At 42.9% G+C, this 22,578-nt stretch overlaps 1 protein-coding gene across 6 annotated transcripts in view; it reads left to right on the top strand.

Moving 5' to 3' along the window:
* The window catches only part of setd2 (SET domain containing 2, histone lysine methyltransferase), a 128,229-nt gene that overhangs the window by 41,427 nt on the left and 64,224 nt on the right, over window positions 1–22,578 (top strand). For all 6 annotated transcript variants that reach the window (XR_010975031.1, XM_068031516.1, XM_068031520.1 and 3 more), the window contains 2 exons: window positions 9,501–9,516; window positions 11,109–15,907. Coding sequence is in view for 5 of the 6 variants with exons in the window: in XM_068031516.1 (XP_067887617.1) it covers window positions 9,501–9,516; window positions 11,109–15,907 (4,815 nt within the window). In the remaining variant the exon portion in view is untranslated. The remainder of the gene's footprint in view (window positions 1–9,500; window positions 9,517–11,108; window positions 15,908–22,578) is intronic.

Below are 22,578 nucleotides of genomic sequence, written 5' to 3' on the forward strand. Positions count from 1 at the left end.
AAAGTTAAGTGCGTGGTTCAAAGATTGGTATGGAAGAAAAGGGTTTCGATTCATGGGGCACTGGCACCAGTATTGGGGAAAGTGGGAGCTGTACTGTTGGGACGGTAGAGAGGGCATTAAACTAAATAGTGGGCGGGGGGAAGGAATCAAGTGAGGGAAGATGTGAGAAATTAAAGAGAGAGGACAAGGCAAGAGAGTGAGGTAGCAATAAGGGTATTGATAATCTGAGTGTGGCAGGCAGGGACTGCGTACAAACTTAAGAGTACGCCAGCAGATAAGGCTAAAGGTTGCGAAAAAAGTAAAAAGACATAATTAAAGGCACTCTATCTGAATGCAGATAGCATTTGCAACAAGGTAGATGAATTGACAGCACAAATGGAAGTAAACAGGTATGATCTAATTGCCATTAAGGAGACGTGTCTGCAGGGTAATTAAGGCTAGGAACTCAATGTCCCAGGGTATTCGACATTTAGGAAGGGTAGGCAAAAAGGATGAGATCAGTACATTAGTGAGAGAGGATCTTTAATCGGCAGATCAAGATGTAGAATCAGTTTGGGTGGAGCTAAGGAACAGCAAGGGGCAGCAAACATTGGTAGGAGTTTTTTGTAGGCCACCAAACAGTAGTGGTAATGTAGGGCATGGTATAAATTAGGAAATTGGAGGTGCATGTAACAACGGTCATACAATAATCATGGGGGACTTCATTCTACATATAGACTGAGTAAATCTAATTAGCACTAATGCTGTAGAGGACAAATTCCTGGAATGCATACGAGATGGCTTTCTAGAACAGTAATTGGACGAACTAATGAGAGAATGGGTTATTTTAGATCTAGTATTGTGCAATGAGAAAGGGCTAATTAATAATCTCGTTGTAAAGGAGCCTCTAGGGAAGAGTGACCATAATATGTTAGAATTTTACATTGTTTGCAAGTGATTTAGTTCAATCCAAAACTAGAGTCTTAAATCTAAACAAAAGAAACTATGAAGGTATGAGGGCCAAATTGACTGTGGTAGATTGAAAAACTGTATTAAAAGGTATGACGGTAGACAGTCGATGGCTAGCAATGAAAGACTTAATACATGGTTTACAACAAATTTACATTCCTTTGAGGCGCAAAAACCCAACAGGAAAGATGATTCAACCATGGCTAACAAGAGAAGTTAAAGATTGTATTAGATCAAAGGAAGAGGATTATAAAGTTGCCAAGAAAGTAGCAAGCCTGAGTATTGGGAGCATTTTAGAATTCAGCAAAGAAGGACCAAAGAAGCTGATGAAAGAAAAAATAGAATAGTAAAGTAGCGAAAAACGCAAATAATGGTCTGTAAAAGCTTCTATAGGTATGTAAAAAGGAAAAAATTAGCAAAGACATATGTGAGCCCACTACAGACAGACACAGAAGAATTTATAATGGGGAATAAGGAAATGGCAGAGAAAATAAACCAATACCTTGTGTCTATCTCCACGAGGAAGAAATTACTGGGACTGAAAGTTGATAAATCCCCTGGTCCTGATGATCTATATCCCAGAGTGTTGAAAGAGGTGGCTGTAGAGATTGCAGATGTGTTGGTGGTCATCTTCCAAAATTCTATAGATTCTGGAGTGGTTCCTGCAGATTGGAAGGTGGCAAATGTAACTCCACTATTTAAGAAGGGATGAAGAGAGACAGCGGGGAACTACATACCTGTTAGCCTGAGATCAGTAGTAGGAGAAATGCTGGAATCTATTCTAAAGGATGTGATAACTGGACACTTAGAAAATAATGGTAGGATTGGGTAGAGTCATCATGGATTTATGGCAGGAAAATCATGTTTGACAAACCTGTTGGAGTTTTCTGATATAACTAGCAGAATAGATGAGGGGGAACCAGTGGATATGGTGTATTTGGATTTTCAGAAGGCTTTTGATAAGGTTCCACATAGGAGGTTAGTAAACACAATTAGAGCACATGGGATTGGGGTAATATACTGACATGGATTGAGAATTGATTAATGGACAGAAAACCGAGAGTAGGCATAAACGGGTCGTTCTCCGGTTGGCAGGGGGGCACAGCAAAGATCAGTTATTGGGCCCCAGCTATTCACAATCTCTATCAATGATTTGAATGTGGGGAGCAAATGTAATATTTACAAGTTTGTTGATACAAAACCAGGGAATGAGAGTTGTGAGGAAGATGCAAAGAGGCAAAAGAGGATTTAGACAGACTAAGTGAGTGGGCACGAATATAGCAGATGGAATATAATGTGGAAAAATGTGAAGTTATCCACTTTGGTAGGAAAAACAGAAATGCAGAGTATTTCTTAAATGGTGAGATATTGGGAAGTGTTGATGTCCAAAGGGACCTGGGTGTCCTTGTTCATAAGCCACTGAAAGCTAACATATGCAGGTGCAGCAAGCAATTAGGAAGGCAGATAGTATGTTGGCCTTTATTGCAAGAGGATTTGAGTATAGGAGTAAAGAAGCCTTGGTGCAATTGTATAGAGCCTTGGTGAGACCGCACCTAGAATATTGTGTACAGTTTTGGTCTCCTTACCTAAGAAAGGATATACTTGCCATAGAGGAATGCAACGAAGGTTCACTAGACTGAACCCTGGGATGGCGGGACTGTCCTATGAGGAGACTGGGTCTGTATTCTCTAGAGTTTAGAAGAATAAGAGGTGATCTCATGGAAGAATAAAAAAGTCTTACAGGGCTCAACAGGGTAAGTGCAGGAAGGATGTTGCCCCTGACTGGGTTGTCTAGAACCAGGGGACACAGTCTCAGAATAAGAGGTAAGCCATTTTAAACTGAGATGAGGAGTTCTTTTCACTCAGAGGGTGGTGAATCTGTGGAATTCTCTACCCCAGAGGGCTATGGAGGCTCAGTCATTGAGTATATTCAAGACAGAGATAGATAGATTTCTAGATATTGAGGATATCAAGGGATAGTGCGGGAAAATGGCATTGAGGTAGATGATCAGCCATGATCTAGTTGAATGTCGGAGCAAGCTCAAGGTATCCAAATAGCCTACTGCTGCGCCTAATTTCGCTGTGCCCTTGCGAACCCAAACTGTGCATTGGTGAGCAGGTTATTGCTGAGTAAGTGTCGCTTGGTAGCACTGTTGACAACACCTTCCATCACTTTGCTGATGTTGGAGAGTAGACTGATGGGGTGGCAATTGGCCAGATTGGATTTGTCCTGCTTTATGTAGGCAGGACATAACTGGGCAGTGTTCCACATTGTCGGGTAGATGCCAATGTTGTAGCTGTACTGGATCAACTTGGCTAGAAGTGCGATTAGTTCTGGAGGCTGCTGTTTGCTGTTTTTCTTCAGATAAGTAGCAAAATAAAAATATTGGCCGAGGTGGTAAAGACAATTGGCATTTTAAAAACTCGTTACCTGCCCCCAAAGCCGAGGACACTTGTACTTGACTTTCTCGTGTTCGTATGTTGCTTCAACCACCCAGGATTATTTCTGTAATATGATCCATTTCCCAGCCTGACACTCCAGTGCAGTACTGAGGGTGTGCTGCAATGTTGGGCTGCCTGCTGTCTTTTCACTGAGACATTAAATCAAGGCTCAGGTGGATGTAAAAGATCCCACAACTGGAGTATTGCGTACAGTTCTGGTCACCGCATTACAGGAAGGATATCATTGCTCTGGAGAGAGTACAGAAGAGATTTAGAAGAGTGTTGCCAGGGCTTGAAAATTTCAGCTATGAGGAAAGATTGGATCGGTTAGGGTTGTTTTCCTTAGAACAGAGGAAGCTGAGGGGTGACTCCATTGAGGTGTACAAAATTGAGGGGCCTAGATAGAGTAGACTGGAAGGACCTGTTTCTCCTCGCAGAGAGGTCAATTAGCAGGGGGCACAGATTTAAGGTGATTGGTAGAAGGATTAGGGGGAAGTGAGGAAAAACCTTTTCACCTTGAGGGTGGTGGGTGTCTGGAATTCACTGCCAGAGACGGTGTTGGAGGCAGAAACCCTCAACTTATTTAAAAGTTACGTGGACATGCACCTGAAGTGCTGTAACCTGCAAGACTACGGACCAGGTGCTGGAAGGTGGGATTAGATTGGGCGGCTTGTTTTTTCATCCATTGCAGATGGGCTGAATGGCTTCTATCTGTGCTGTAACTTTTCTATGGTTCTATTTCAAAGAAGCGAAGTGGAGTTATTCAGATAATCTGTTGCTTGAAGGATACATATTGGGCAGGACACCAGGGATAACTCCTCTTCGAAATGGTGCCTTGGGCTCTTTTATGTCCACCTGGTAGGGTAGACGGGGCCTTAGTTTAATGTCTCATCCAAAGGATGGCACCTCAGACAGTGCAGCGCTCTCACAATATCGCACTGGATTGTCAGCCTAGACTTTCATGCTCAAGCCTTTGGAGTGAGACTTGAACCCACAATCTTCTAACTTCAAGGCAAAAGAGCTACCAACTGAGCCACAACGTTTCAGATGAGACATTAAACAAGACCTCGTCTCAGTTGGATGTAAAAGGTCCCATGGCACTATTTTGAAGAAGGTGCAGTTCAAATTCAGGTTTTTTATTTTCTAACTGTTGCTTCAGGTGGGAGTCCAGCAATGCAGTCTTACTGATCTCTGCACACCTATGACTCCTGTGATTGCCTTATAAGCACCGATTGGTGTGTTACCCTGAAGCCTACAGTAGGAGTCGTGATGCATAGTTTCAATCTGTCACTTTCTAACCTCCTGCTCCGATCCACACAATTTACTATTCCTCCTAATTTCCTGTCATCTCCGCTTGGATATCCAGCTCTCTATTCCTTTATCCAGGTCATTAATATGTATGATGAAGCTCAAACCTCTGGAGTGCGGCTTGAACCCATAACCTTAAATATTTCAAATATATATAAATAACCAATTTAAAGTTATACAATTGGCTTTTGTGTTAGATTTGTCTTGTCAGTTTGCTTATCTCTGATCTCTCCCCTACCGGCACCCCCAGTCCTCCATTCTGAGGTAAATAATGTGCTACTAAATCAGTGGTGTGTTTAACCCACCTTAAAGAAATATATTACTAATTTCACAAACTGTTATAATTCTGAATGTTGACATTAAGAGACTGCATGTTGCTAAGGAAAACTTTGCACGTGTCAAAAATAACTTTTAAAAGCTTGTTCATAATTGGTGGGTGTTATTTTACTATTTTTCCATTTTAATACACATAAAGCCATAGAAAATTTCAACATTTTTATTTTTAAGAGGAGCAGTCAACTTTAAGGTACGTAACTTCCGTTTAGTCAATTGTTTTAATATAGATTGGTGGTAATGCAGAAGGCAGGTAACTGCTGTAGCAAAATAAATCATTTTTAGTTTTATGAAGTTTTGAGAATGTTTGTCTGTACAGATGTGTATCGTAGCCTAGTGGTTTTGGTATTGGGCTAGCAACCCAGAGGCTGAGTTCAAATCCCATTCTGGCAAGTTGGAAAATTGAAACCGACTTGTTGGCTGGCTTCAGAAATACAACCATGAAAGATGTTGTTCAATAATTTCAGAGCATGACAGCCCCCCATTTTACTTTCATTTTTAGTTATTTTTTTCTTCCTTTTTTTTTTACATTCTTTTTTTTTGCATTTAGTTCATTTCATCTTAGTTTGTTCAGTTTGCTTACCCACTGTTTTTTTTTCAGGTTTGCACTTGCTGCTGTTCAATATTCAGTGTATTAACAGCTAATCTGTACTAATGCTTTGTCTTTCAACACACCATTAACATATTGTTTGCCTTTGCTTCGTGACCTTTTGGTCAGCTATGTGGCCTGGTCCAATCTAGACCCCCTTTGTTATCTCTTGCCCCACCCCCACCTCACTTGCTTATAACCTGTGACTTTTCTAATATTTGTCAGTTCCGATGAAGGGTCACTGACCCGAAACGTTAACTCTGCTTCTCTTTTCACAGATGCTGCCAGACCTGCTGAGTGATTCCAGCATTTCTTGTTTTTATTTCAGATTTCCAGCATCCGCAGTATTTTGCTTTTATTACATGAAAGATGTTGAATTGTCATAAAAACCTAACTGGTTAACTAGTGTAGTGTCCTTTGGGGAATGAAACCTGCCATCTTTACCCTGGTCTGGCCTTCTGTGGCTCTAGTCCCACATGGGTATGGTTAACTCTTGAAGCCCTGCGAAGTGGTTTCGCAAGCTACCCAGTTGGAAATAATTGCTGCATAGTTCAAAAATAAGAGGGGGAAAATATCATTCCCATCATAGGAGCACCACAAGAACTGCAGCAGTTTGGGGAGGACGTTACCACAATGTAACTGCAACAAATAATAGAAAATCTAAACGTGAAATTTGGTAAAAAGAACTGGTCATGTGACTTGTCAAAATAAAATGTTATGTCAGGAATTTTGACCTTTTTAATAAACTATTAAAATGTCAAACCGGATTTCTTTTTGTCTGGCGTGTATGGTTGGTATGGTAAACATTGATAGGTATGTTTTGCTTGTTCTGTAATTTAGTGATGTTGGATATTTCAGTTTTATGGGTGGGTGAGGGCGGAGAATTTTGGGTGCCATTTTTGCTTGTGATGCTTCTCCAAGTCAAGAAACCCCTTGCAAGAGGTATTGGAGGTATTTGAGAGAAATTCATAAATTAAATGAGAGGAATTTATTGGAAAACAAATCCACGCAAATATGCACTGAACAAATGACCTCCTGGATCCCAGTACCTCATAGACTATGAACACATTATATCATTGGAAGTGTTTCATTGAAGAGTATTGCATTTTTCTTTAAAAGCTCAATTTTTCCAAAAATACGTTTTTTGCTTTTTAAAACACATACAGTCCTTTTTAAATCTGTTTCAACTAAAGGGAAAAATTTCCAACTTAGCAAAGGGGATTAATTCTGAAATATTTTGTTGTCCTGAATGTTTCACAGGACAGTAACAGTTTCTTGGCGTGTTTTTTTTTTTAAAGAGTGTGGTGTTCTTTTATGATTGGAAACTCAGTGATTTACTTTTGACTTTTGCTTCTCCTCCCCTCTCACCTTCCCCTGCCCCCATTTAGTTTACTGCTTTTATGTGAAAAAGAAAGAATTGCATTTACTTAGTGCCTTTCCTGACCTTAGGATGTCGCAAAGTGTTTCACAACCAAGAAGTACTTCGAAGCATAATCACTGTTGTAGTGAAATGCAGCGGCCATTTTGCGCACAGCAAGATCCTAGCAACAACACTGAGATACATGACCAGATCATCTGTTTGAAGTCATGTTGGTTGAGCATTTAAATACTAGCCATGACACTGATGAGAACTCCCTTGCTGTTCTTCCAATAGTGTCTTGGGATCTATTGCAACCATCTGAGAGGGAAGACAGGGCCTCGGTTTAATGTCTTGTGGGTAGTTTCTTAAATTGCTTCAGCTACCCCTGCCCTCGCCCCACTCCAGCAGCCTGATGTCGTGGTGGCCTTGAGAGGACTTTGGCATCTGCATGATATGTGTAATTACATTTGGAGTTACACTGGAATGTACTTTGTGACCTAGTGCCGGGGAGCTCCAATGGTGGGATATCACTTTGGGCCACCAATGGCATTGTGCTGCTGATCTGGATTTAGCTTCTCCCACTCTCTATTGAATTGATGATTTGCAGTCTGTTTACCATGGTAAGGGGTGGGGAAAAGCACCACATGGAAGAGGGAAGGATGGTCACATTTGTACAGCAAAGTAATTGGTGAGTAATTGTGACATGCAGCTAGTGGAATTAGAAGGCACTGTTAAGCTCAAAAAGTCACGGTTCAACTCAACTGTCGTCAGGCCTCCTAATACTAATTTACAAGGTGTGGTGTGTGAAGGGCTGCTGAAAGGTTTTGAGCAAATCCCATCTGGAGTAGGATGTTCAGTTTGGGGAACCAAACCTCGGGAAGGATGTATTTGCCTTGGATGGGATATACTGGAGATTGAGAACAGCTAGCATAAGCTTGGCTTGTATTCCCTTGAGTCAAGAAGGATAAAGCATGATCTAATCAAGGTATTTAAAACATTAAAAGGAATTGATAGGGTAGGTACAGAAAAACTGTTTCCTCTGGTGGGATAAAGAGGGCATAATCTTGTATAATTCAAGCATGATTCAGGAGTGAAATCAGGAAGCACTTTTTTTACACAAAGGGTAGTAGAAGTCTCGCACTCTTTCTCCCGAAAAGGCCATGGATGCTGGGTGAATTGGAGCTTTCAAGACTTAAATTGACACATTTTTGTTAGCAAATTTATCAAGGGATATGGAGCAAAGGGAGGAAAATGAAGATAAGGGACAGATCAGCCATGATCTAATTGAATGGCCCAACAACAGGTTTGAGGGACTGAACAGCCGACTCCTGCTCCATGTTCCTATATAGTAAGTAAGAAAGAACTCATATTTATACAGCCCCTTTCGTGTTCTCAGGAGACATCCCAAAGAGCTACAGAATCACTTCTTTAGCCTAACAGACCAGCCAATTTGCCGTAACCAGCAATGAGATGAATGACCAATTGATCTGTTTTTGTGATATTAGTTCAGGAATAAATAAGAATATCCCTAATCATCTTCAAATTGTGTCATGAGATCTTGCATCCAACCAGGAGAGGTAAAACAGGGTGTTGGGTTAACGTCTCATCCGAAAGACCACACCTCAGATAGTGTAGCACCGTTTTCATGTTGCGAAGGTGCCTCGGCCTGGATTATGTGCTCGTGTCTCTTGATTGGGACTTGAACCTATGACCTTCAAAATCAGCGGTAAGACAATGTCAAGTGAGGAGAGGATCAAGCTCAATCGCGATGCCCACCTGTGATGTCTTAGCTCCCACATGAAGATTATGACTTGGGCTAAGGTCCTGCAGTGTGGCCAGGTCCTAGAGAACTTCCGGAATCTTGCAAAAAGAAGTCATTTTTTGGTCGTTGTGCTCTGTTTATAAACTGAAGCTTGGGTGATTGACATTTGAGAGTTTGTACCTTGGTCTCTTCGGTGACTTTGATTAGTAAGAAGGGGTGGGATACAGTGAGGAGAGAAGCCAAGATTCCTGCTCCTGATTGCTACTCAGTCATTTGTGGCTGAAAAGTGCATGCAAGTGGATGGTGAGAAAGGAAAGGATTGGGATTTACTTGCGATACCCTCCGCGGTTATATAACGTTCCATCATTCTTGACTTTCTTGCAATTGAAGAATGGCCAACATTTTAAAATCAGGATGTGACGATGCCAACGTTTATTGCCCATCTTTTGTTGGCCTGAGGTGGTGAACCGCTGCCAACTGAGTAACTTGCTTGGTTATTTAAGGGAGCAGTCAAGAGTCAACACTTTGGTGTTGGACTGAAGTCCCATGTAGGCAAACTGGGTAAAGAGGGCAGGTTTTCTTTTCCTAAAGCACTACTGGCAGAATGAGCACCTTCAGGAGAACCGGGGCAAAGTACAGTGTTCGGTTATGATGTTGATTGTCTCTTTGTTACTTCTTGTTTTGTAAGAGAACAAGTTTCTAACCTTGTGCTTTTTTTTTTCTTTTTTTTTCATGGCTTGCTTGGTCATCTGCAACAGAGAAGACGAGAATGCAGTAAGATTTAAATCATGTTCAATTAACTTAATTTAATCCTTGTCTGGGGAAGAGAAAGGGATTGATCTGTTTTTGGATCTGTTCATTGAAAAGACTGGGCCAATTTTAAGTTTTAGCCTAATTCAGAAACCTGTCTCCAGTGGGATATAAAATGTACCAACATATGTGGGAGATTTTTAACTTTTTTTGGGTGGAGATTGTTCTCGTGCTCATCAAAGTAAGGAATCTCCATGTCAAATATACCAATTGCCAACTTTGAGACCTCTGCTATGTCCAATACAAGTTCAAATGTCAAGTAAAGCTCCCTCTACGGTACACTGTCAAACACTCCCAGGGCAGGTACAACATGGGTTAGATATAGATGTAAAGCTCCCTCAACACTGTCCCAACAAGTAAACCTGCACAGCAAAACAACGTACCTGAACTGCTGAAGAGCCTGAAATTTATGGAGTATCTTATGTCATTTGTCAGAAATATAAAATTGCTTCACGTACAATAAGTTACTTTTCAAGTTTTGTCACTGTTGCAACAAAGGAAAACGCAGCAGCCAATTTGCATACAGCAAGATCCAATCAACATCAGAGATGAATCACTAGTTAAGATTTTATTTCAATAGTGTTTAAGGGAAGAATGTTGTTCAGGATACTGGAAAATTCCCTTCTGTTTGAAATCGTGCTGTGGGATTTTTAACATTTACGTGAGAGGACAGACAGGACTTCGGTTTAACATCTTAATGAAAGACAGTGCAGCGCTCGCTCAGTACTCCACTGGTGTGTTGGCTTGGATTATGTGCTCAAGTCCTGGAGGGGGATTTGAAACCACAAACATCTGACTCCGAAGAATGTCTTCCCTGCACCAGAGTGGCATTTTTCTGTTTCCCACATTCCCCCATCCTGTGGTGTCTGAGCGAGATCATTGGTTTAGTTACGGTTACATTCATCTTTTGTTTTGAATCACCTTTTGAGGTTAAATTGTTCATTTGTTTAAAAAAAAAATGCTTGAATGCCTCTCGATAGTTCCACTTCAGAAAGTCGTAAAGGTGTAGAAGCCCCCAGGTTCTGTCTCCAGTCTACACAGAGTTAATTGATCTCGGCCAGAGGAGCAGTGGGAAGCTTAAGGTTGCTCTCAATCCCAGTTATGGAGGGGAAAATATTTGCCACCCTGATTGGCTATCCCTCTGTCCCATGCTCTTCCTCTTTGTGTTGACTCTCGCTGTTATGCAGTTCCACTAATGTCTTCCAGTTCCTCACCTAATTGGCCAGTCCATGTCAGGGCCTAAACAATGAGCGACTGTGGGATGCATCGCTGCTGTGCCCAATCCTGTTCTTGGCTGATGTCCACCCGTGTCCACTTTTCTAACCGGGTCGGTCACTAGGTAGCTATCCATAGCACAAACCCTCCCTACCACAAGGGTAATGAAACCAGTTGTAGCAGATCAGCAGAGTCATTATAAACTCAGTTTTGGGATGTCCTGTTCTTGCATTTGCCTTAAAGACCTGTTGCCTTGATTGGCATTCCTTTAAGATTGAATTGTAATGACATGAACGTGAGCTTGCAGAGCTGTACCTAAAATGTGTGCAATATTGTTGCAGGTCAAGGCGGAGAATCCATTGGTATTGAATGTTCTCAAGGGGCAAGTGACAAAAGGCTGTAGTCGCTTTCTACCCAAGGGCACCAAGGCAAAAGTTAACCTGGAGGACCAAGGACGGCAGAAGGTGTCTTTTACCTTTAATGTCACAAAAACCTTGCGAAATAGATTCCAAAGTGCTATTGGGACTGAACCGGATGAAGTCAAGATCCCACCTCTGACTTTGCCTTCGGTTTCGGTGAAAGGGAGCCAAGATAGTAAAAGTGACTCTGATTCGGCCGATGCTACAGAGAGCACTACCTCACCACCCAAATCCAAGGTAGAGTGGAGTAAGGTGCATTTCAAGAAAAAGCATCTCAACGATGCGGCCAAACCTATGAGTTTGTCAGACAGGGAACCGTGCAGCTCAGTGGAGGAACCTGTGGATGTAGCCGTCAAGAAAGATTGTACAGGAGGAACTGAAACTGTGACGAAGGTGGATATTGAACCAAAGCCATCAAATCAGAATCTCAGTACGTCCCACGTTGGGAAGGGTGATAACTTGGAGGAGTTCAAGAGTTCCTCCTCATCATCATCTTCTGAAAATGATGAGCTTAGGAAGGTTACTCAAACAGAAGAAGCAGTGCAAGCACAATCAGCTGGCTCGGAGTCTGAGGGGGATTTATTAAGGAAGTCGCAGGACACGAGAAACACTGAATCTGATAGAGATGTTAGGAAAAATCCAATTGCTTCCAAATCCGATGAGGTTGAAAAGGCTTCCTCTTATACCAAGTCTGAGAGAGATAAGAGGAGCAGCGGTCGTTCCAAGTCTGATCGCGATATGAGAAGGACTTCGTCCCGCTCAAAGTATGCAAGAGAGGAAAGAGTCAGTTCTTCTCGATCCCGTTCTGATAGAGACTCAAGGGTACCCTCTTCTTACTCAAAATCAGACCGTTCGAGGACCTCTTATTATCGTGATAAGGACAGAGGCTATCGTAGAAGCTCCCCTTACTCAGAAAGGAGCAAATCTTCTCGTTCCAAATTGGGGTCTGATTTAAGAGACGGTTCTTCTTGTTCAGATTCTGAAGAAGATTCCAGAAGGTATCATCCCAGATCAAATGACCTGAGAAGGGCATCATTATCTTCTAAATCCTATAGAGGCTTAAGGAAACGCCTGTCGAGGTCGGATAGGGATCTGAGGGCAACTTCATCCTGCTCTGAATCAGAAAGAGAGACTAGAAGGACTAAATCTTATTCTAAGTCAGATAAAATATCCAGAACATCAGCTTCATGTTACGAGTCAGAAAGCTCTAAAATTAATTCTCCTGAACCAGAATTTGATTCCAGAAAATTGTCCAAATCAGACAGTCATTCAAAGATAACTTCATTTCATTCAAAGTCGTCAACTTCTTGTCATAAACTAGAGGTAGTTAAAACAAACTCTCCTGACCTGGAATTGGACTACAGGAAAATCGCCAAGTCTGATAGCCATTCAAGGACAAGTTCATCTCATTCCAAATCTGTAACCTCTTACCATGAAGTAGCAGTAACGCAGGACTCTCCTGAGCCAGAAATGGACTCGAAATGTTCCAAGCTGGACAGTAATTCAAAGGCAGTTTCATCTCATTCCAAGTCATCCACTTATGGAATAGAAGCATTTCAAGGAGACTGCCTGCAGCTAGAATCTGATTCCAGAAGAAGTCACTATCCAGATATTAATTCAAGGATATCTCCATTACATTTTAAATCAACTACTTACTGTGAAATGGAGGTAGTTAAAATGGATTCTTCTGAACCAGAATTGGACTCGTGGACTAAAAGTCGATCTGACAAGAATTCAGTGGTAACCCCATCTTATTCTACGTCAACTACTTGTTATGAAATGGAAGTAGTTAAAGTGGCCTCTGCAGAGCCAGAATTTGACCCATGGACTAATAGCAGGTCGGACAAGAATTCAATTGTAACCCAATCTCATTCCAAGCCAACTACTTGCTATGAAATGGGAGTAGTTAAAATGGACTTTGCAGAGCCAGAATTAGACCCATGGACTAACAAGAGGTTAGACAAGAAGTCAATGGTAACCCCATCTCATTCTCAGCCAACTACTTTCTATGAAATGGAAGTAAGTAAAATGGACTCTTCAGAGCCAGAACCAAAATTGGACTTATGGGAAAGCTGTAAATTGGATCGGAAGTCAAGGATGACTACATCTAGTTCCAGATCCCGTAAAGTGAGGACTTTGCCCCCTTATACATTAGACAAAGAATTAAGAAGGATGTGCTCTGAGTCAGATGATGAATTGAGAGAGGTTCCTGATCTGCACAATTCAGGAACAATGCAGACTGTTTCTAGATCAGATGAGATTTGTTCCTCATTTGATCACCAATCGGAAAATTATGTAAGCACCTCCCCATATTCTACATCAGTTTTACCGAGGGTGTTCTGCCACTCCAGATTTGCTGTTGAAATAGCTGGGCCTTCATCTGAATCTAAATTAGATGCACCTTTGGCAAAAGTTTCATCTTACTCAGAATCAGAGGAAGAACTGAGATCTTCACCTCATTGCGAGGTTAATTTGACGGTTTCATCTCATTCTCTGTCAAATGAATTGCTGTCCCCACCCCATTTCATAGCTAATGATTTGAAAACCTCGCCTCATCCCAGCTCAGATGGCATTAAGTCATTGGCCCACCCAAAACTGGAGGAATTCAGCACTTCGCACTACACTGAAGTGGAGGCGATTTTGGCTCATCCCAAACTGGGCGAGGCCATGTCTGTGCCCCACTCAAATTTGGACGCAGCTAGAATCATTTCACCTGATGCTAAAAGTTGCACACGAGACGTAGAGCATATAGGTGAAGAGTCAACAGAAAATAGCGATGTGGTTCATCGAAGGGAGCAAGGCATCAGTGAGGGAGATGGTTCTGAATCAAAGAATGATAGACTGTTTCATGATTCAAGTAGCTTTAATAATTGCAAAAATAAACCGAATGTAATTCCTGGCGACCAGAATTGGGATTCATTTGAGAAAATTAGATTGTACACTGATTTAGCCAGCCACCTTACTTCTGAAACTCAGGAACCTTCAGAAGTGAAGACTCAAAGTCCGTTAACAAATAATGAAGAAATCTCTTTCTCTGCCAGACCAGATAGCTCTGTTAAAGTGGAACCAGAGCAGTCAATGGAAATATCTGAAGATGAAGAGACCGATGAAGAGTTGGCTATGGAGGTGGCTTCAGAGGGACCACGGCCTTTGAGCACTGCCAACCTGACTAGCTCAAATGAAGCGGAGCACTGTTTACAGAATTACAAAACCAAGTCTGACTGTGACAGCAGCTGTATGAAGGCAGAATACAACAGCATGAACTCTGAAAATGAAGAGTGTTTAGAGGATGTCAAGAGCAGCAGTGAGCAGCAGAGCGAGGAAAGTGAAACAAGCTCTGATTCAGATGACAGTGGAGTCCCCAGGAACCGTTTGCAATCCGTTGTGATAGTTCCCAAGAATTCTACATTGACGTTGGAGAAGAGTCTGTCTTCCTCTCCTTCCTCCTCCTCGTCTTCCAGAAGCAGTCGGCAGGAAAAGAAGCATTTGAGAGTTGAAGGAGACAAACGAGAAGCAGAAGAGAAGCCCAGTCAGGACCAACAGTCAAACAGTGTCCAATATGAAATTGTTCCCCAGGAGTTTGTATGTGGCCAAGTTCAGGTTGAAGAAGTTGTTCAGGGCAGCCATTTATCCTCTCCAAAAGCAGCAGAAGACCAGCCACAGGCTTCTTCAAGTCAGTTTTCCCCCATTAGCGAGGCCTGCAAAAGCAGCAAGCAGCAGTTGTCAAGTGACAAGGCAGACAGTACCAGTCAGCCCGACAGGTTTTCACCAGACCAAAACCGTCTCCCTGCGCCAGACGAGGAATCTGGCTTGACTGAGTCTCTATGCGTGGATGGATCAGTGGAGAGGCACCAACACCCGCTGAGCAGTTACTCCGACATTTCTGCTGCTGGACAGAGCGCTGCTCACCCATCTCATGGGCTAGAGAAAAACCTTGGAGAAAACCCAGATAGCGGGCAGGCTGACCCTTGGTCGCAGCAGCAGGCCCAAGATCAGGGGTCTTTTCATAGCCATGATTGGGACTTCTCTCAGCCGGAGAAGCCAAGCAGCAGTTGTCAGCAGCCGGATAGCAGTTATGGACTGTGCCTGAGATATGGCTACCGAACGGAGGAAGCAGATTTAGGCAACAGGGGCAGTTGCTGGCAAGGGAGTAGAGCCAATTACTGGGATCCCAGGTTGCACTCCAAATCAGCATTGTACAGCAGCTACCAGTTAAGTCAAGACATATCTGGCTCAGATGTTCAAGGGCAGGTACAACCAGACTCGATGACCGATGACTTTGCAATCTACGACAGCTGGGAGGCTGTGACCTGCGACCCGCGATCTGTTCCCAAAGGCGTGAGTTCTCTACAGGCTCATGAGATAACCAGCAATTCCAATAAGGGGACCACTCTGGTGCTAAAGGCCAGTGACTCTACGGCAGACAAGGAGCCGAGGGCCAAAGGGTCAGAGAAAAGATTGGGCGATGAGCAGGGGGAGTCCCAGAAGCCGCAGCAAGAGGAGGTGGACACTGATTTGGAAAGTGACGCCGACATACGGGACTGCGAGCAAGTGAACACCGAGCCAGATCCACATCCCGGGATGCCGTGCAAAGAATGGATCACACTAGTGTGCAAGATGGAGGAGTTCAAAAACACTCCATGGTGGAAGGAAAGGTCAAAACTCGGCATGATGCCGCCTTACTTTGAATTAATTGAAGAGAACTTGTATCTGACAGAGAGGTAACTTTTTTTTTTAAGTGCTTTTGTTACTAAATTATTTAGTTACTATAATGGAGTATTAGCACTAGGTTCTTGGTGGAAGTTATGCTAAACCTTTATAATTCACTGGTTAGGCCTCAGCTAGAGAATTGTGTTCAATTCTGGACACTAAACATTTTGGAAGGATGTCAAGACCTTAGAGTCTATGCAGAGGAGATCGGTCAGAATGGTGCCAGAGCTGAGCAACTTCAGTGACGTGGAGAGACAAGCTGGGTTGTTCACCTAATATAAAAGCAAAATACTGCAGATGGTGGAAATCTGAAATAAAAACAAGAAGTGCTGGAAATACTCAACAGGTCTGGCAGCATCTTTTTTTTTATTCATTCATGGGATGTGGGCATCGCTGGCCAGGCCAGCATTTCTTGTCTATCCCTAATTGATCTTGAGAATGTGGTGGTGAGCTGCCTTCTTGAACCGCTGCAGTCCATGTGCGGTAGGTACACCCACAGTGCTAGCGGTTAGATACAACTGAGTGGCTTGCTTAGCCTTTTCAGACGGCGTGTAAGAGTCACCCACATTGCTGTGGGTCTGGAGTCACATATAGGCCAGACCAGGTAAGGACAGCAGATTTCCTTCCGTAAAGGACATCAGTGAATCAGATGGGTTTTTACAACAATCGACAATGGTTTCGTGGCCATCATTAGACTAGTTTTTTAATTCCAGATTTATTATTTGAATTCAAATTCCACCTTCTGCTGTGGTGGGATTTGAACCCATGTCCCCAGAGGAATACCCTGGGTCTCTGGGTTGCTAGTCCAGTGTCAATACCACTACGCCACCGCCTCCCCATAACTCCATCTGTGGAGAGGGAAGCAGAGTAAACGTTTCGGTCGGTGACCCTTCATCGGAACTGACAAATATTAGAAATGTAGAAGTTTTTAAGCAAGTAAAGTGGGGGTGGGGCAAGAGATAACAAAAGAGAAGGTGTTGATAGGACAAGGTCACAGAGAATAACTGACCAGAAGGTCATGGAGCAAAGGCAAACAGTATGTTAATGGTGTGGTGAAAGGCAAAGCTGTTAGTACAGAGAGGGTGTCAAGTGACAGAAAAATGAACAATATTGTTAACTTGAGAGCAGAAAAAATGGGGGAGATTTAATAGAGGTGCTCAAAATTATGAGGGGTTTTGATAAAGTCGATAAGGAGAAAATATTTCCATTGGTAGGAGTGTTGGTAATTAGAGGGCATAGATTTAAGATAATTGGCAAAAGAACCAGAGGGGAAATGAGAATTATTTTTATGCATTGAGTTATGATGGCCCAAAAGGATGGTAAAAGCAGATTCAATAGTAATTTTCAAAAGGAAATGGAATATATACTTAGCAAGTAAAACATTTGCAGGGTTATGGGGAAAGAGCGAAGGAGTGGAACTAATTGGATAGCCCATTCAAAGAGCTGACACAGACATGATGGGCTGAATGGCCTTATGATGTATGATTCTTAGTGAAGGTATTCCACTAGATAGCCATTTGAATTTCAACACGCTGATTGTTTTGCCCCTTTACAAACAAAGGAAAAGAAGCTGGAGGTACTCAGGACTGAAGAAGAGCCTTTGACCTTTGAAGAAATTTGTCATTAACACAAAGATAGGTGGTATTGTAAGCAGTGTAGATGGAAGCGTAAAATTACAAAGAGATATCGATAGAGTAAGTGAATGGGCAAAACTGCAGACAGTGGATTTCAATGTAAGCAAATGTGAGGTAATCCACTTCAAACCTAAAAGGGATAGAACAGGGTACTTTCATAATGGTGAAAAGCTAAAAATAGTGGAGGTCCAAAGAGACTTGGGGGTCCAGGTGTATACATTAAAATGTCATGAACAAGTACAGAAAATAATCAAAAAGCTTTTAATATCCAGAGGACTAGAACACAAAGGGTTAGAAATCATGCTTCAACTATACAAAGCCCTGGTTAGACCACACCTTTGGAAGAATATATTGGCCTTGGAAGGAGCACAGCGTAGATTACTGGAATAATACCTGAACTCCAAGCAGAGAATAAACAAATTAGGGTTGTATTCCCACTAATTTAGAAGGTTAAGGAGTGATTTGATCAAAGTTTTCAAGAGATTAAGCGGAACACATAGGGTAGATAGACGGAAAATATTTCCACTAGTTGGGAAACACTTCGCGCAAAGGATGGGAGAAGTTTAGAACTCTCTTCCACAAATGGCAATTGATGCTAGATTAATTGTTTATTTTAAAATTGAGACTGATCGATTTTTGTCAGTCAAAGGTATTAAGGGATATGGGAAAAGGCAGGTATATGGGGTTAGGTCACAGATCAGTCAAGATCTTGATGAATGGCAGAACCGGCTCGAGGAGCTAAATGGGCTACTCCTGTTCCTATGAATTGAGACATCGACTGACTGGCTTCTGTTACTCCACAGACCAGCTGAGCATTTCCAGCTTTTTCTGTTTTTGTTTTCGTGTTTCCAGCATCTGTATGATTAGGCTTCTTTTACCTGTTTTAAACTTTGGTTACGCCCAGGCACGAGTCTTCAGGAAAGGCCTTAGCAAATTCACCAGAATTATACCAGGCCATAAAGTGTTGACTTGTATTTCCTTGCATTTAGAAGGCTGCAGAATGATATAATTGAGCTGTTTAAAATGATACAGGGATTCAATGGGGTAGATGCAGAGAAACACACTTTTTCTGGTGGGGAAATCCCGAACAAGGGACATAACCTTAAAATTTAGCCAGACCATTTAGCAATGAAATCAGGAAACCGTTTCTCACACAGGTTAGGGGACATCTGGATAATCTCTTGCACAAAAAGCTCAGGATAGTGGGCCAATTGAAATTTTCAACTTTGAGATTGATAGCTCTATGTTAGGCAAGGGGACTATGGAATATAGAGCAAATGTGGGTTAATAGAGTTAAGGTACAAATTAGCAATTATCTAATTGAATGGCAGAACAGGATTGAGGGGCTGAATGACCTCCTGTTCTCAAGAGGAGCATTTTGACCTGTAAAACACAGTTCTGTCACTAGTGGTGCAAACAGTGAAAGATAATTTATTTTTTATTCTTGGGATGTGGACATCACTGGCAAGATTGGCATTTATTGTCCATCCCATGTTGTCCTCTGAAGGTGGTTGTAGGCCTTGCCCTTGCAGCAATTGTGGTGGTGAGAGCCGAGCACAGGCGTAGCAGGGTTCCTTCAACTCAAAGTCATCCTGGTGCCAGCCCACAAATTACCAGATATATTCATAACTTGCCATAGTTGGATTTGAACTCTCACCCTGTGCTGTTATTCCAGTACCATAGCTACGACTCTACCACATCATAAAGAACTGCTCTGCCCCCATCTTGCACAACATTGAAGCTCATGGGCTTAAGTTATGAGTTTTCCTGTGTTTGGTACGAAACACTAAATATAGCCCAGTGACTAAAATGTAATAGAAAGGAAAGAACTTGCATTTATATAGCACCTTTCATGACCTCAGGATGTCCCAAAGCACTTTACAACCAATGAAATACTTCTGAAGTGTAGACAATTGAAGTGCAGTCAATTTATGCACAGCACGGTCACACAGAGGTAATGACCTGATCTGTTTTAGTGATGTTGGTTGAGGGATAAATATTGGCCAGGACACCGGGGTAAACTCCCATGTTGTTCTTCAAATAGTGCCGTTGGATCTATCTCACCTTTCGGGAAGGTAAAACAGTACCTCAGTTCAATGGCTGATTCAACAGTACAGCATCCCTCAGTACTGCGCTATACCATAGAACCATAGAAAAATTATGGCACAGAAGGAGGCCATTCAGCCCGTTGTGTCCGTGCCATCCGGGAAAAAAAACTAGTTGCCCAATCTAATCCCACCTTCCAGTACCTGGTCCATAGCCTTGTCGGTTACATTTCAGGTGCATATCCAGGTACCTTTTTAAAAGAATTGAGGGTTTCTGCCTCCACCACCATTCCTGGCAGTGAGTTCCAGACACCCACCACCCTCTGGGTGAAAAGTTTTTCCTCATGTTCTCTCTAATCCTTCTACCAATTACCTTAAATCTGTACCTCCTGGTAATTGACCTCTCCGCTAGGGGGAACAGGTCCTTCCTGTCTACTCTATCTCGTCCCCTCATAATTTTGTACACCTCTATTAAGTCACCCCTCGGCCTCCTCTTTTTTTAAGGAAAACAACCATTATCTATCCAATCTTTCCTCATAGCTGCAACTTTCGAGCCCTGGCAACATTCTTGTAAATCTCCTCTGTACTCTCTCCAGAGCAATTATGTCCTTTCTGTAATGTGGTGACCAGAACTGTACACAATGCTCCAACTGTGGCCTAACCAGCGTTTTATACAGTTCCAGCATTACATCCCTGCTTTTGTATTCTATACCTCGGCCAATAAAGGAAAGCACTCCATATGTCGCCTTCACCACCCTATCTGCAGGGATCTGTGGACGTGTACTCCAAGGTCTCTCACTTCTTCTGGCCCTCGATATCATCCCGTTTATTGTGTATTCCATCGCTTTATTTGCCCTCCCCAAATGCATTACCTCGCACTTCTCTGGATTGAATTCCATTTGCCACTTTTCCACCCACTCAACCAAACCATTGATATCTTTCTGGAGTCTGTGGCTATCCTCTTCACTATCAACTACATGGCCAATTTTTGTGTCATCCATGTGTCAGCATCCCTCAGTACTGCACTATTGTGTCAGCCTAGATTATGTGCTTAAAACCCTGGATTAGGGCTCGAACCCACAGGCTTCTGACTGATAGTTGAGTGCTGCCACTGAGCCAGGGGTTGACCCCAAGTGTATGTAGTGTTTATTCTCCTTGGTGTAATTTAGAGCAGAATTTTGCTTTTTACTTTTTATTTCAGCTTGTGTAAACTTTAAAAACAAATCTTGGGATGTGGGCAACACTGACAAGGCCTCCTTTAATGCCATCTCTGGGTGTCCTGAGTCAGCCATATAATGAGGATGCGATTGCAATGACACTGCTCTCCTTCACCACCACCATAGTTGAATACCATGTAGTACTGCTTCCTTGTCATGCTCACCCCAGCATGCCCCCTTTAATGAAATTGCCTATAATATTACGTGCCTGTGTCCTGTCAGCTGATTTCCACCCTGTTTTTTGGATATTTTGGTTCAGGACCCAAATGACAAAGTTGACAAAGCTGTTAAATTATTCTTTGTTACCGTACCTGTTACTGCCACTAGAGGTTCCCAATGAGCTACACGGAGAGAGACAGATTCACACAGTCATGGGGTGGAAATGGATGGAGACCAAGTGATAAATACATACATGCACTGACAGCAACAGCAACTTGTAATATAAAGCATCCCAAGGCACTTCACAGGAGCATTATAAAGCAAAACCTGACACCAAGACACTTCGGCCAATATTAGGCCAGATGGTCAAAAGCTTGGTCAAGGAGGCAGGTTTTAAGGGGCGTCTTAAAGAAGGAAAGAGAAGTAGAGAGGTGGAGAAGTTCAGGGAGGGAATGCCAGAGCTTAGGGCCTATGCAGCTGAAGGCACGGCCACCAATGGTGGAGCAATTAAAATCGGATTTGCTCAAGGACAGAATTAAATGAGCGCAGATATTTCGGAGGGTTGTGGGGCTTGAGGAGATTAAAGAGATGGGGAGGGGCAAGGTCATGGAGGGCTTTGAAAGCAAGGATGAGAATTTTAAAATCAAGGCGTTGCTTGACTGGGAGCCAATGTGGGTCAGCCAGCACAGGGGTGATAGGGGAATGGGATTTGGTGCTAGTTAAGACATAGGCAGCAGAGTTTTGGATGACCTCAAGTTTATGGAGGGTGGAATGTGGGAGACCAGCGAGGAGTGCATTGTAATAGTCAAGTCTAGAGGTAACGAAGGTGTGAATGAGGGTTTCAGCAGCAAATGAACTGAGGCAGGGGCAGCGTCAGGCAATGTTAAGGAGATGGAAATAGGGGAGGCTTAGTGAATTATCTGGTTGGAAGCTCACCTAGGGGTCAAATAGGGCACTGAGTTACAAACAGTCTGGTTCAGCCTTGGACAGTTGCTAGGGAGAGGAATGGAGTTGGTGGCTAGAGAACAGAGTTTGTGGTGGGGACCGAAGACAATGGCTTCAGTCTTCCCAATATTTAACTGGAGGATATTTCTGCTCATCCAGTGCTGCATGTTAGATGATTTATTGAGGGATCGAAGAGGTGATGGTGCTGTAGAGCTGAGTGCCATCAGCATGCATGTGAAAGCTGACACTATGTTTTCGGATGATGTTGCTGAGAGTAGCATGTGGATGCGAGATAGGAGGGGGCCAAAGATAGATCCGTGGCGGACGCCAGAAGTAAGTGTGGAAGCAGGAAGAGAATCCATTGCACGACTAGAATAGAATGGAACCAGGCAAGAGCAATCCCACCCAGCTGGCTGACAGTGGAGCGGCGTTGAAGGAGGATGATGTGGTCAACCATGTCGAAGGCTGCCGACAGGTTGAGAAGGACGAGGAGGGAAAGTTTACCTTTGTCACGGTCACACAGGATGTCATTTATGACTTTGTGAGCCATTTCAGTATTGTGGCAGGGACAGAAACCTGATTGGGAGCACTCAAACGTGGACTTCTGGGAAATTGGGCATGAATTTGAGAGGCGACAACACATTCAAGGACTTTGGAGAAGAAAGGGAGGTTGGAAATGGGG

The sequence above is a fragment of the Heterodontus francisci genome, chromosome 5 (genome assembly GCF_036365525.1).
Source record: "Heterodontus francisci isolate sHetFra1 chromosome 5, sHetFra1.hap1, whole genome shotgun sequence".
NCBI lineage: Eukaryota > Metazoa > Chordata > Chondrichthyes > Heterodontiformes > Heterodontidae > Heterodontus > Heterodontus francisci.